General features: G+C 37.3%; 1 protein-coding gene across 2 annotated transcripts in view; it reads right to left on the reverse strand.

Moving 5' to 3' along the window:
- The window catches only part of gabrb1 (gamma-aminobutyric acid type A receptor subunit beta1), a 45389-nt gene that overhangs the window by 8305 nt on the left and 20781 nt on the right, over positions 1-16303 (reverse strand). For both annotated transcript variants that reach the window (XM_067422466.1, XM_067422467.1), the window contains 2 exons: positions 7024-7244; positions 2401-2483 (listed from right to left, as the gene is read on the reverse strand). In XM_067422466.1, coding sequence (XP_067278567.1) covers positions 2401-2483; positions 7024-7244 — 304 coding nt within the window. The remainder of the gene's footprint in view (positions 1-2400; positions 2484-7023; positions 7245-16303) is intronic.

Raw genomic sequence — 16303 nt, forward strand, 5'->3', positions numbered from 1 at the left:
TAAGTAAAATTTTTAGGCTTTTAGAGTTAAAAAAAAAAAAAGTAATCAATTTCACCCCCCTCCATTGTGGTAAAAATACTATCTTTAAATATTAAGTCAATTAAAATGATCCTGCTCTCACACGTTTTGTATTAAACCTTCTTATGTGACTTTCTTCATACAAAAATGTAAAAAGAACACTTTCTTAGAAGCGACCTGTGTGACATTAAATTTTGGTTTGTAAAAAAAGAGACAGGTTTGTAAAAATGGTAAAATTTACATAAAATGAATAGCATCCAAATGAAAGGCTTCATAAAAAAATAAATGCAAATGTTTACTGACCTTTTGTTGAAAAAGAATAAAAGAGACTTTATTGAACGTTAAGGCTTTGATGTAATGGGATTATGGATCGCCCTTTTGTTATGAGAGCGCAGTGGATTTTCCTAACTGGATTAACATTGAATCTCATTCTGTAAACTAGAGTTCTCTCCTCGCTTTACTATTAGCCAAATTGATTGTTCCTTAAAAGAGAATAACTAAAAATGTATCTTTAGGGATATTGAAACAAATTAAGACATTTCTTGGCATCACGCAACCTTCCCTTTATTCTCCCATTTGTGAGAATCATAATTTTACACCCGGTTTGAGTGATAGAATTGTATAAATGTGGAAAAACAAAGGTCTTTCTACATTTAACGAGCTGTACACAGACGGTCACTTTTCTTCTTTAAAATGACCTTCTTATTAGATTTGATCTTTCTCACTTTCATCTTTTTCATTCTTTTCTCTGACTCTATGATTCAGCAAGACAAGCACTGCTTTTATAATCTAGTGCGACAAGTACCAGATTCTAAGCACGGGGTTTCTCAATTTATCTCTTTGTTCTCTTCACAGATGAATACATTTGATTATCTTAGGGTAGTTTGGGAAAAGGAGGCTGGTATCAATTTATCTATCAACCTCTGGTCTAAAAATACATAGCTGTTCCATCAACGCAAGACTCCAATTAATTCAGTTTAAAAAAGTACACGGAGTGCAATATTTTAAAACCAAACTCCAAAAGATTTACCCAGCTGTGTCACCAATTTGCGCAGAGGGAACATTATCACATTCTTTTTTGGTTCTGCCCGGAACTCTAGAGTTACTGGCAAGGTATTTTTTCTTGCTACTCAGCGGCATATATTCAGTCTCTATGGTCAGCCACGTGGTTGTGGCTAAGATAATTATATTAAGGCATTGGAAAGCCACTGCTCTTTCATGTTTTCAGAGATGGCTTGCTGAGATGGTCTCTGTATTAATGGTCCAAACATTTACAAGATAGCAGAACTTAAAGATTTTAACACATCTGTTACTATGATTATTGTGCTGTTTTCGATAACCCTCTTTATACTGTATTTAGGCACTTATGTCATTTGTAATGTTGTCTGGCTTTTTGGCTTTGGGGGGAAGAGATATTTGTTTACCTTTTTTTGTTCTTAGAATAAAGTCTCTTTCTTACAATATTGTTTTTATTAGTATTTTATGACATGTGCGTAAAGGGATAATTATTCACAGAAAAATAAAATATACCCTTTTGACATTCCAAAACTTTTTGTTGTTGTATTTTACCATACAGTGGAGGTTAATGATCACCAAAATTGATGTACCTTCACAATATCTATTTATATTCAGAAGAATAAAAGTCATACAGCTTTGAAACAGCATGAGGTTGAGTAAATTACACAAAAAGTTTTTTTTGGGGTGAACTAATGTTAAACTATTAACTTATTTGTGGAACATATTTTTTGTCTACATTACAGTGAGTCTGATCTTGTCCAGTCCCATGGATGATGAGAATGTGGTGAAGGCGGCAAGATTTATATCTGCCGTGTGAAAGCGACACGCTTTATGTCTGCTGTGATGTTGAGGTTTCTCCTTCATGCTGTGATATGCATCTCAGAGTTCTGACATGACAGCAGCCTCACAGGACTACAGCTGTCTGCCCAACAGAGCAGACACCCAATTACAAACACTGTCTGTCACACCGAGAGAGAGCAAGTGCAAAAGAGATGAGGGGAGGAGATGAAAGAGAGCAAAAAGAAAATGACAGAGAGTAAGACAATCGCAGAGATGGAGATGAAACAGAGAGATTAGTCAGCACAGCCAGATTCTCTGCAGGTATTTTCCTTGATAAATTAATGACGCATCCATGCATTAACATTATGCACCTAGTAATGCAACTGTTACTTGCAAGTGCATGCAATAAAGATTTTTAGGGATTTTTGCATTCACTCTCTTTATAATATCCATCTTTAATGATACTATAATGACTTAATTTAAGGGTTTCTCAGTGAATACTCATATGGGATTAATTGTGAATATGCAGTCAAACCATCTGTGCTAGTCATCATTGTTAATGGTTAAACCGTGAACAGTACTTACAACTTTCAATCTCCAGCGTGCAGTTCTGCTCATCCAGCGGGTACCTGCGCAAATCCATCATACATGCAGCTGTGGTAGTTATCCTACAGGTATGAGGCGAAAAAAACAACACAACACAATGTTGTTTAGCAGTGAATTTCACTTATCAATCATACTTATATCATTTTAGAAAAATTGTATTTTGTCCAGATGCCAGAAGAGGTAAGTGAAACATTTAAGAGCAGAAGGTGTTACAGCCACCTGCTTCCACCTGTAATGATGAGATTTATATTCAAAGCAATGGCTGCTCAGGGAAGCTTTGCAGAACTTTAATTCATACTGAGCTAATAATGATTACACAAGCACATGTGTACTTCTTTATATAACAAAATGAATGCAATCATCTCCCAATCAATCACCATTAAATGAAATAGATATAAGGAATTGGATGGTAACACATAGTAATATTTGCTTATTGTTCATTCACGTGTCATTTAAAAGTTCTCTCAAGCTGCTGATAAAACAACACTGCGTTCCTTATATCACTGACGCGTTTCATCGCTCTTTATTCCTCTCCTGTGTAATTGCCTTAACGCTGTCTCAGTCATGTCTGCAGTCCGTCTCTGAAATGCCTCTGGCTGGATCTTAATTATGTTGAGCTTTAATTAACACGGAAACACACACACGGACCGTTGGCCTTTCAGTGCGTGACTACTGCACTTTTTGACAACTTATGATGGAATTGCTTTTTCATTCTGCAGTCCCGGATGCGTGTAAAGCACTTTTTCCTGACAAAAACGCAGCACAAACACACTGTATGAAATACACATACACGTACATCCGCCCCCACAAAAACACTTTATTTTCACTTTATTATACTCTATATTGTTTTTCTGGCAGAGAGATGGTTATCTAATCAGTGATCACATATTTATAGACACACACTCGTGCACATCGCTGTATAGCGCACATGTCCATACCTCTCAGGCATAGTACATTAGATATAAATTATACAGTATTGGACAAGATGGAGAGAGAGGAAATATCGTTCAGGCAAAGCTGCACATCAAACTCTGCACTATAGGGAAAGAAGTGACGGACTGCAGCTTTTTTAAGCAGAAAGACATGAATCTTGATTTTAATTAATCATTATTTTCATAGAAGCTAAACTTTATTAGATATTGTTGCAGGCAGGACAGTGAACGGTGCGAGTTGGTGATGTGGCTCTTGGCCTTGTCGTGCTTGCCATAGTTATTAAGGATTATTTATTTTTCCTCAAATACTTTTTTGTCTTATTTTTAACATCAAAGCCCTCACCGCACATGCTCTCCCAGCTAATTAGGCATTAAGACATATGTATCAGTAGCTAAAAATGCAAAAAGGTCTGCACTCTAAAGATGGTTTTATTAAGTTTAAGCATGAGATTTTTTTTTAAAACCCTGTACAAATGTTTTAGCTGTATGCCTTCATCAGTGTAACAAATTACTGTTCTCAGTCGTTATATAGAAAACACTACAAATCTACAGGTAATCATAATCAATCTAAAGACTTCAACTCCATCTGCACCAAAAAATAATAAATATTAATAATGGAACAATAAGAGTTCAGGTTCATAAACATTGTCCAAAACACACGTAGTCCATATACTTTCCATATTTTATGGGCACTTTCCATAGGTGTAATGGTTTTTATACTATACAAACTGTATTTTCTATCCCCTTACACTGCCCCTACCCCTAAATCTTCCCATCACAGGAAACATTCTGCATTTTTACTTTCTCAAAAAAACTCCTTCTGTGCGATTTATAAGATGTTTTCCTCATGGGAACCAAAAAATGTCCCCACAAGGACAAGGATTTCGGATATTGCCATCTTTGTGGGGACATTTTTTCCCCATAATGTAGGGATTACCTAGCCTAGAAATCTAGACGCACCCTAGCGGCAGCAAATTTAATTTGCCCGCAAGTGTGGTCTAGCAACTCTCAATTCCTATCTGAGCTGTATTCCTCAGAATCTGGACGGCCCAATCACATCGTGTAGGTAGGCTATAGAGTCGGCGGGCGGGGCCATAATGACGACGGCCGACGGGCCGAGTTGCGTTTGCGTGCTTCTAGTAACACAGTCTTCTAGTAAACACAGAAACTGGCGAACGGCGGCGGTCTTTCGAATCAGCTCTGCCCGCGCCTCCGGAAGACTTGGAGTTAAGCTTTCCTCTGAGAAAAGAACAAAGAGAGGCACTGAAGTCATTCTTAAAAAGGGAAGATGTGTTCGGAGTTTAGCCGACCGGATACGGCGAATGTTTAATCAGTCAGCGAGCTCCCCTTCACCGTCGTTGCTCCGGTTGGTGTAGCGCTATCCTATCGCGTGCAGAGGGAGTTTGAAAGACAACCGTTTATCCCGCCCCTCGGACTGAGCCCTGTCTATGGTGAGTTTCCAGACTAAACATCTTGATGTGGGTCTGGCTTGTCAGGCTAGGGATTACCAGCACCAACAAAACTCCGCTAATCTGAATGCATATGATTGTTAGATATTGCATTCATAAACTCAATAGAAACACGTGTGATAGGTTATCACAATTATACGCGATTATAATAGATGGCTTTGAAGAAGCCTATAATAAGCAGGTGACTATTAGCAACAGCGACGTGAGTGACTGTGTTACACGGCACAGACGAAATACACAAACAAACGGGGGTTATGTCAAGCCCTGATTATTATTCCTTAAATGTCACCCTAGTCGTGTCTGAACGTGTTCGTTCGTCTTTGGCTCAAGCTTCACGTTATTATTTCTCAGACGTAGGTTGGTATTGAGGTCAAAGTCCACTTGCCTTGCGTTCACAAATCTTTGCAGATTTGAAGTGTTTCTCCCTATTACAGCGACTTTCTTCTGGCATGTTCTGCTCTAGACAGGGTGACCAGAGCCTCTTTGATTCATTTTCCCCTTTAGGACTTTTGTAAAAGCCAAAATATGGCCACACCTCAGATTTGTTACTTTTAGAAGGCTGGAAAATCTCCCGGTACTGTCACTGCCTTCTGTCATTTCTTCTCATTCAGAAAACAGAGTTGCGTCACGTGCTACACGCGCCTGCACCAGACTGGACAGGATTTACTGCGAGTTTTCAAAATCGTGATAATCACTGACAGTTTTAATGATAATTACATTTTAAACGATATTACTAACCGTCAGGACATTTTATCGTGGTTTATCGCGAAACCGGTAATCGTTACATCCCTAGTCCAGAAAGGGAATAAAAACATCATCAAAGTCCATATGCTACATCAGTTGGTTCATTAGAATCTCTTGAAGCATCGAAAATACATTTGGTCCAAAAATAACAAAACTACGACTTTATTCAACATTGTCTTCTCTGCCGCGTTTGTTTTCAAACCTCAAATAAAGTTAAAAATGGTCATGAATCTGATTCATGATTTGGATCGCGTGTCAAACTGCCAAACTGCTGAAATCACGTGACATTGGCGATCTGAATCCTGAATCAATAAGCTGATTCATGACTGTTTGAATCATTATTTGAGGTTTTAAAGTAAACGCGGAAGAGAAGACAATGCTGGATAAAGTCGTAGTTGATACTATTTTTGGACCAAATTGTATTTTCGATTCTAGAGATTCTAATTAACTAACTGATGTCACATATGGACTACTTTGATGTTTTTATTCCCTTTCTAGACATGGACAGTATAGTGCGCATACACTTCGATATGCTCTCGGACTAAATATAAAATATCTTAAACTGTGTTCTGAAGATGAACGGAGGTCTTACGGGTGAGGAACGATATTAGGCTGAGTCATTCATGACATCAATTTCCTTTTTGGGTGAACTAACCCTTTAATCAAACAATTGAGGTATTATGGAAAAAACTTGAATATATATTTTCCTGTAGATATTTGGTTTTGATTTGATGTGTGCCAAATTTGGTGTTATTAGCAGGGATTTTAAGGTATGGTTGCTAGGTGATTTTGTTTTGGAACCTTTCAAAAGCTAAAAAATTCACAACATTGATTTCACTGACTCTATCGACTTCAAACAGGTGTAGCTTTTTCCCCCCCAACAAATCATACATCATGATTTTTAGTTTTTAAAAAGAGAAGGTGAAAATAACAAGAAGTTGCCACACATTTTGCCAGCATGGGTCACATACAGTGAGAATTTCTGGATGAACCCAATCCAGGGTCCAGATATGGACTGTCCTCTTGCTAATTAATGAATGCTAACAAATAGCCTGGTTCAACCAGGACAGAGACAGTCTCATCTTTCTTTAGTAAACAGAACCTATATTCCCTGACTGAGACAGGATATGGATCTCTCACTGGGCTTTAAATTTTAAAAAAGCAACATCAGGACAGCCAGGGGAATAGGGTCAGCCAAAAATACAGCATGGACATGCAGACAGAGATAAATGCATAGATGCACACAGTCACACATAAAAGAATCAAACATTAATCTAATGCATGAGAGAGCGAAGCGAGACAAAAAAAAAAAAACACACACACACACACACACACAAAACATGACCAAAACATGTCCCCACAAGGACAAGGATTTCAGATATTGCAATCTTTGTGGGGACATTTTGTCCTCATAATGTAGGGTTTACCAGGCCACACACACACACACACACTCTGACCTGAGGCCGTAGAGCACTGTCCCGTCAGGATGCAGGCGAATCATGCGGTTCTTCACAGTGACCCCATGAACAAAAGATTTCTTGTCATTTATGAAGTACGTATCAGGCACCCAGAGTTGATCAGCCACTCGGTTATCCAAAGTAAGATTTAGAGGGATCCCTGTGTAGGACAGACGCTTATCGCGCCAGGACTGCTGGAAATACATGGTGATGGTATAATCCTGAAAAACACAGACAAAAAATAAACAATACATTTACAGTTAGACTGTAGACTGGTGGTCAAATATTAGTCGATCACACTGCCTTCAAGTGCCCCTGGAAAACTCGTCTCTCAAAATTGGGCATTCATTACTACAAAAAGTCATGCATTCAAGTCAGAAACATAATGGAGAAATAGCAAAAACATTTCAAAAGATTTTCTGTACTCATCTGAACACTTAAATTACACTTTTATCACTTATTTATACACGGTTTAAAATTAATGTTTGGGTCGACTGATTAACTGATTTTTATTAGCTATTCCATACCTTTAAAATGTTTCAAATGCATTGATTTAAAATGCATGTAAAACTAAAAGAACTTGCAAAAGAACTTTTCTTCATTTAATATAATAATTCGCTATGAATGATTTCACTATAAAAATTAACTACAGTCTTTATTTCTGCTCAGTGCACACTGATCTCTATATAAAAAGATATTATAAATAGCAATAAACATATATAATATAAATATACAGTGGGTACGGAAAGTATTGAGACCCCCTTAAATGTTTCACTCTGTTATATTGCAGCCATTTGCTAAAATATATATATTTTTAATTTGTTTCTCATGAATGTACACACAGCACCACATATTGACATATTTGCACATTTATTAAAAAAAGAAAAACTGAAATATCACATGGTCCTAAGTATTCAGACCCTTTGCTATGACACTCATATATTTAACTCAGGTGCTGTCCATTTCTTCTGATCATCCTTGAGATGGTTCTACACCTTCATTTGAGTCCAGCTGTGTTTGATTATACTGATTGGACTCGATTAGGAAAGCCACACACCTGTCTATATAAGACCTTACAGCTCACAGTGCATGTCAGAGCAAATGAGAATCATGAGGTCAAAGGAACTGCCTGAAGAGCTCAGAGACAGAGTTGTGGCAAGGCACAGATCTGGCCAAGGTTACAAAAAAATGATGCTGCACTTAAGGTTTCTAAGAGCACAGTGGCCTCCATAATCCTTAAATGCAAGACGTTTGAGACGACCAGAACCCTTCCTAGAGCTGGCCGTCCGGCCAACTGAGCTATTGGGGGAGAAGAGCCTTGGTGAGAGAGGTAAAGAAGAACCCAAAGATCCCTCTGGCTGAGCTCCAGAGATGCAGTCGGGAGATGGGAGAAAGATGTAGAAAGTAAACCATCACTGCAGCCCCCAGTCGGGGCTTTATGGCAGAGTGGCCCGACTGAAGCCTCTCCTCAGTGCAAGACACACGAAAGTTTGCTAAAAAAAACACCTGAAGGACTCCAAGATGCTCAAATAAGACAAATAAGATTCTCTGGTCTGACGAGACCAAGATATAACTTTTTGGCCTTCATTTTTAAAGGGGATGTGAAACACTCAGTTTCAGTCAATCTCATGTCAATCTTGAGTACCTATAGAGTGGTATTGCATCCTTCATATCTCCGAAAAGTCTTTAGCTTTATTATATTTATAAAAGAAATATAGGCTGTACCGAGTCTTTCCGGAAAAAAACGAGCAGCTGGAGGCGTGTCGTGTGGGCGGAGCTAAAGAATGACGAGCGAACAGCTACAGCACGAGAGCTTCTGAAAGCTGACATCCTCAAGCGTGGAGAAGAAAACGTTACCCTAATAAATGGCTATCAGTCAGATTCAACTAATACATATATGATCCAGAATCAGACGTCTATACATTTTTTACTGACAGACCAAATTTTGACTTGTTTTAGCCTAGACATCAGGGCTGTGTTTAGACTGCTATTAGACGTCATTTAAATGCAAAATTGCTTGCTGGGTAATATCAGGACGTACATCTGCATTCCACTCTGTCTCTGAAAGAGGATGTCAACCACCTCGAGGCTGAGCTTGCCTTCCCATCAGCCAAGACCTCAATCACCCAGTTTTTCTCAGCTGAAGGTCAGATACCGACTGCCTCCAGATGTGTATAAACACAATGCATCATCTAAGATGACAAGCTCTCCTTTGCAGACAAAACAACTAAATTGTGTGCTTCATTCTCCTCAATATAAGGAAAATAAGGAGAAAATTCAGTGAAATCACTAAATTTAAAAATGGAACCGAATGAGATCCCGTTCCAACGGTACATCCATTTTTCAAACACTGGTCTGCTCTCAGTAATTGCCACTTACATGACTGTGCACTTAATTTAGGTTGCTGTGAAAAGGAAAGTGTCTCTTAAGAACCCAAATGAGTTGGGACTTACTGTAGAGTTAAAGGTTAGACTTTAAAACGGAGTCACATTTGCACAGAGGCTTCTGCTTAAACTCCAGCACTCAGTCGCCACATTTCTCAGCAGAATAAGAAGAGGAACAAATTAAGCTGAGATCCCATAAAATCCACATGATGAGAGTGAATGTTAAACAGACAGAGTGGATTCGCCCTACTTCTCAGAGACACTTACAAACCCATATAAAACTAAGCATTTGTCTATGAATGTTTGACGTCTGATGAGCAGAAAACCTTGTAAAGCTTGTAAATGCAGTTTAAAAACCAACACTTTGATACTGCAAAAAAGCACAAGAATTTAACTAGCTTCATTCACCAGAGTTAATGCTTCTCAGTCAATCTCTGACAGCACTTATCATATCTAATAATCAGACCTATATCATATCACATATAATAATCATACAGTGGAGACTTTTGTGAAAAGTGAAACAATTGTGAAATTCACTTTTTACCCTTGTACCTGTCCATGCTGTCATTATTGCTGTGACCAAAACAGGATAGCTAAGTTTTAAGTTAGTTAAAAACCATGAAACTATATTGCCAATATCCAACAGTTTTAAGATACAAACTGTGTAAAATAAGACAATTAATTAAAGAGTTTATCTATTTGATGTAGCAAAAAATAAAATTTTGAGAATAGTCAATTGAATAAATCTCTTTTTTTAAAGTCTTAAGCAAATTCATTTTTCAACTATTGCAATAGATCAGGAGGTAGATGTTCTTGTGTTTTAGGATAGTAACAGTCTTGTTTCTATTCTTAGCAAGCTCAAGTTGTTTGCTGCAATGCAGTAACATTTGATCTTGTCAGTATTAACCAATAGAATATGCAACATTTTCACTAAACATATATAAAAAAAGCAGTGAGAAAAGAATGTAAGATAATTTTTTTCGAATAGTATTCTCCATATGTGTGATGTTATAAAAGCACATATGTTTCAGCTGCCCTACAGAGGGGTGCAGGTAGGTCCTGTCCTAGCACTACGGCTTCTCCTGTACTGCAAAGAATCGGTTAAGATTCATCTCACAAAGCGTGCACACACACACACGTAGTGTTTCCATGTTTTATGGGGACTTTCCATAGACGTAATGGATTTTATACTGTACGAACCGTATTTTCTATCCCCCTACACTGTCCCTGCCCCTAAACCTACCCAGGAAACATTCTGCATTTTTAATTTCTCAAAAAAACTCCTTCTGTATGACTTATAAGATGCTTTCCTCATGGGGCCAAAACATTTCCCCACAAGGACAAGGATATTGCCATCTTTGTGGGGACATTTTGTCCCCATAACATAAGGATTACCAGCCACACACACACACACACACACACACACACACACACACACACACACACACACACACACACACACACACACACACACACACACACACACACACACACACACACACACACACACACACACACACACACACACACAAACACACACACTCTCTCTTTCTGGGGACTCGCCATAGACGTAATGTTTTTTATAATGTACAAACCATATCTCCCTACACTACCCCACCCCTAAACTTTCTGCATTTTTTCATTTTCAAAAGAACTCATTCTGTATGATTTATACGCTTTTGTACCCATGGGGACCTCCATGTAGGTCCCCACAGTGACACAAGTCTCCATGAGTCTGTGTGACTATCTGAGATATGAACGCATGACCTTAAGCTGAAAACTTTAAAAGCTATTGAGTTTACTGTGATCTTGTTAAAAATAACAGGTCAGGAGCTTTTTTCTAACTTTGGGATTCTTCAGGAAGGATAGATTCAGTTTTGTCCATTTTTTTACACTTATTGTTTGTTCTTATGCTAGGATTAAAGAGGTACTTCACTGGTAAAATGGGCTTTCATATGGTTGCCTGTACAGTACAAAAAGGTGCAATTTTTTTTTAAATTGTTGTTACCTGATGTAGACCTATATTTTTTGCAAGGCAAGAGCATTGTTCGCAGAGCAAGAGTAAACATTTAGTGGGAGTGAGTGAGACTGAGCAGGTTGTAGCCAGTGGTTAAAGGCTGCAAAGAATCGGATATATGGAGAGAAAACCATGACGGAAAATCTGAAAAACCTGCAGTCAATATTTCAAACTAGAAGACCATGTTAACAGTTTTTTAGGCCAAACGGAGAGGAAAAAACTGAAAGAAACCACCTGTCTGTCAGTTAGTATAAGGCATTGCGTACAGGCAAAGTCCCTTTAAGCCAAGTCATTTCACTCTGCAGCCATCTTTGAAACGCCTCTCGGGCAGCTATTTCACTCAAGTAATGCTCCTATCTCTCTGAATTGAAAAACATCAAATTTTCAAAAGCTGTTCACCGAGCTTACAAATAAATGTCATACTTGAAATCACAGATGAAATCCAACAATATAAAATGCATTTTTCAAGCTGGATCAGCCAATGCGCATGTGCTGAGAGTGCCTCAGAACACTGTTTCTATAGCTTCTAACGATGTTTATTAACAAAGATTCGGGAGGAGGGCTTTCAGATAATTGACACAGGTGGAGAGCACTCAGCTAATCAGCAAGAGGTGTATATATACACGCAGCAGTCAAGCTACACTCGTGAAGTGAGTCGTGAGATTAACTGGATTTGAGCAGCCGTGAGCAGGATCTCGGAACTATGTGAGGAAAAATAACGCGCCATTTCAGTCTCGGCAACTACAGCGACTTTTGACAAGCAGCGGCCATCATATCAACCGATCACTGGGCTGAGGTAAGAGTCTCATTCTATGATATTTATATCGTGTGGCTGCACATTGATGTTGTTGGTTGTTTTAAAGCTGTTGTTAACATTTCTAATCATTGTTCAGTCACATAACTGGCGTTGAGAGTAAAACACTGAAAATTATAGATCAGGCCTCTTTCAATTTTCCATCTGTTTAACCAAGATTAACTTAGCTATTCATAAAGTTTGAAAGGTTGTATGTGGTAGTTATGTTAACGTCATTATATCTTTTGAAACAATGAACTAACTTTATTGATTAACTATAGGCCTATATATATATATATATATATATATATATATATATATATATATATATATATATATATAGCTCTGGAAAAATGAAAATATATTATATTATCATCGATCCAGATGATTGGACAGTTACGTTACACCCCTAGAGTTATATGATGCAGCTAACGTTAAGTCTTCCAGATCACATTAGGTTGAGGTTTTTGGTCTCAGTAAAACATGCTGGCATGTTTTAATGTAATAGTCCTATTTTTTTTATTTGTATTATTTTTTTATGCTTTTTTGTGTGATTTCAGGTCCTGTGGAAAGACTGGAGGTCTACAGCAGGTGAGCATTGCAGGTGTGGAATAAGGGCACTGTTCTTCTCATTCAACACAGGGTCCCCGCGGAGTCTTAAAAAGTCTTAAAAGTATTAAATTTCAAAATCAAAATATAAGGCCTTAAAAAGTCTTAAATTCGCGGAAGCACTGCGTTCTAGGTCTTAAATAATGTTTAACAGGTCTTAATTTTCCTACGTTCATGTAACGCTACCTCATTGAAATGCTCTCGCCTCCCGCAGCACGCGCGCACGTGTGTGTGTGTGTGTGTGTGTTTGTTCTGTGGTGTTTGTAGTTCTTTCTTTCGCTAGACCAACTATTGTTCGCTCTAGTACAACTACAAATTAGACAAGCATGCCACGTGTATTGCAGCCAATCAGCTTTCGTGTTATTGGCACGAGCCTCTTTCTGATCGTACCCCACAGACGCATAAAACGGATTTTATTCTTCAGCTGAGTCTGACGGTTCTTGCAGTTCCGCGATCGTGAACGCGAAGGCGAATCTTTCTCACCATCTTGCTTAATGACCAAATAAAAGTATAATATACCCGATTTCACTAAAATAGTTAATAACAGTGATGTAAACTCCGAACTCCGATGTCAGGCTGCGTGTGTTTGCTGCCTGTCAGCGCTCGCGCGAGTGTATTGAATGTGTTATTTCTTGGCTCATTACCCTAAGGTTACTCTTGAACGATCAAATATACACATTATCCATATGTCTATATCCTGATTTGAGCTAAAAAGTTTGGGACGTGTAAGTAAGCGCTGGATCTGCGCATTAGTATGTTCTCAAAGTGAAAGCAAACTAATATAGCTTAACAACAACACAAACGGGGGAAACAGCACTTACACTTAAAGGAACACCAACTGTTTTAGAAATAGGGCTTATTCAACTTTGGTACTTTGCTACATTTAGATATGTGGGGAAATGCATTTTAAGCTAAGCTAGCGGCGACCCTGCCGAACTAAAACAATGCATGCGCTGAGACAAATGCATTTGCCCACATATCTAAATGTCTAAAGAAGTTGAATAAACCCTATTTCTAAAAACGGTGGAGTGTTCCTCTTTGTAGATATGCATCTTTATATTGTATTTATTTGTCCTATTGTCATTTGTTTATAATAAATTTTATTAATGACCGATTACTTGATTACGTAATCACTTGAAAACGTTTTACTTATATTAAGCAATTATTGCTGTGGTTTACTTTTAAGATGTTGGTTCCCACCCTAAGCGATCATGTTATTAAAGATAGATCGCACACAACTGAACCAGCCTTTTTTGATAATAACAAAACAAGATTCATGCATTTTGTCAGTTTTATTGCAATGTGTGACTATTGTGCATCTAACATAATAATATGGTTAATGTTGCATCCTAATTATAAAAAAAAAAAAAAAAAAATGTTTGCAAATCTATGGAAGTGACCACCACAAAATAAAAACTAATTTTGGTCAATTGAGATATATATATATATATATATATATATATATATATATATATATATATATATATATATATATATATATATATATATATGCTAATCCTAGTGGGACTGAGCTATGAATAATACGTTTACTAATACTTTGTTCAATTTAAATAAATTAAATAATATAATTTTAAGTAGCCTAATTGAGTGATTCTGCATTTCCTATGCGTTTTTTTATTGCGTGATATATGTCTTAAATTTTATTCATAATGGTCTTAAAAAGGTCTTAAAAAGTCTTAAATTTGACTTGGGGAAACCTGCAGATACCCTGTCAACAAATTCTATCATGCAGCTGTTTTGAATAGTATTTTGTTATAATTGCAACTAGAATAATTCAGAATTCAGCTTTTCCTATCACTGCTATCCTGACACATCTCTCTACCCTTCATTCCAGCGGATGATCAGCCGGTAGCTGCTCGCATCTCAGCCTGCTTGATGGAAATTTCCGACCTTCACCTGGATGACCTTTACCTTCAACTCAACCTCGCCAAGACGGAAGTGCTCGTGGTTTCAGCCAGCCCTACCTTTGTGTTATAACTGATCAGTTAATCTTCACAGACCACATTGCTAGAACTGCCCGATCTTTAGATTTTCCTTGTACAGCATTGGGATGATCAGGCCATTCCTATCGAAACATGCTACACAACTCATCCAAGCTCATGTTCCAGCCACTGGCATCAGTGTTTGCTGATGCACTGTGAAGACTTGCGCTGTGAAGGCAAATGGCGCATTGTGGTGCCATCCCAAAGAGGCACAAAATCACTTTCACAGACCTTTATCTGGACTGTTCCATGCTGGTGGAATAACCTGACTAACTCCAGCCATTTTCAGGAGACCACTAAAGATGCATTCTTTTGTGAACACATGACCCATTAAAACTAGCTCTTTTCTGTTTAACAAAACTGCTAGACTAACTAAAAATTGTCACTGCACTTATTGCTGCTTCCATACTCTTCATTTGTAAGTTGCTTTGGATAAAATTTAATTGTACATGTGTAAAATAATAACTGCAATGTGACGGTATAAAAATAGAAAGATAATTGTCTTTTAATGTAGATATTTTTGCATATTCTAAATTATATACTAAGCTTGTATTTCCTACAACAGAAGTAACTTGACATATGTGTTATGTAAAATGACTAATAATGTAAATGTGCAGTTTCTGTACAATATTTTGTAAATTTAACAGAAATTGGCTGTAAAGGTTGCTATTTAAGTACAAGTAGGCCTACTTAATTTAGAGGTTGAAGTTGTGAGTGGTTCTGTTCAAATAAATATTAATACTGTAAATATGCAAACATGTTTTTGAATTGATGTGCTTACTGCATTTTTATAAATAATATCTTAGTTATTGTACATAGAAAACATATATTTTAAAAGTAAATTACTGTAGATGGACAGCAGGTTTGTAAAATAAATTTGATTGAAAATTTGATGTTTTATGTGTAATTTAACATAATTGATCCGTTTTTCCACAGTTTAATAAATTATAATTAACATTAATATACTGTAATTAATTTTTTTACAGTGTAGGTGAACATATAGGTGCATATATGCACACATATAAGTGCATATATGTGCATATATATATACATATATGTGCATATATGTACATATATGTACATATAATATAGGAAAACGGCCAATTTTATATATGTCACATATATTAAAAACCTATATCAAATCCTATATTAAAACATATATGTTTATATAGGTTCTTTCCATGTGGGAAGTCTCGGTAATCTTTACTGACATTGTCCGTAATGATTACCGAGATGGCACATTCGGACGGGACTAAAATCACAGAGAACCTCTGGTAATAATTACTTTACCCCCACGTCCCCATGTTAAACTAATCCAGTCCCGAATAGGGCTAAAGATGGGATTTATTCCGCCATATTGCAAGCTGCCATTTCTCCCATTCATAAGAATATGAGTAGGCCTACCTTGTCTTTTTATATATAAAATCTTTGGTGTAGGTAAAAAAAAGCTTTTGCCACAGTGTTCCATTTTTAC

The sequence above is a fragment of the Pseudorasbora parva genome, chromosome 17 (genome assembly GCF_024679245.1).
Source record: "Pseudorasbora parva isolate DD20220531a chromosome 17, ASM2467924v1, whole genome shotgun sequence".
In the NCBI taxonomy this organism is placed as follows: Eukaryota; Metazoa; Chordata; class Actinopteri; order Cypriniformes; family Gobionidae; genus Pseudorasbora; species Pseudorasbora parva.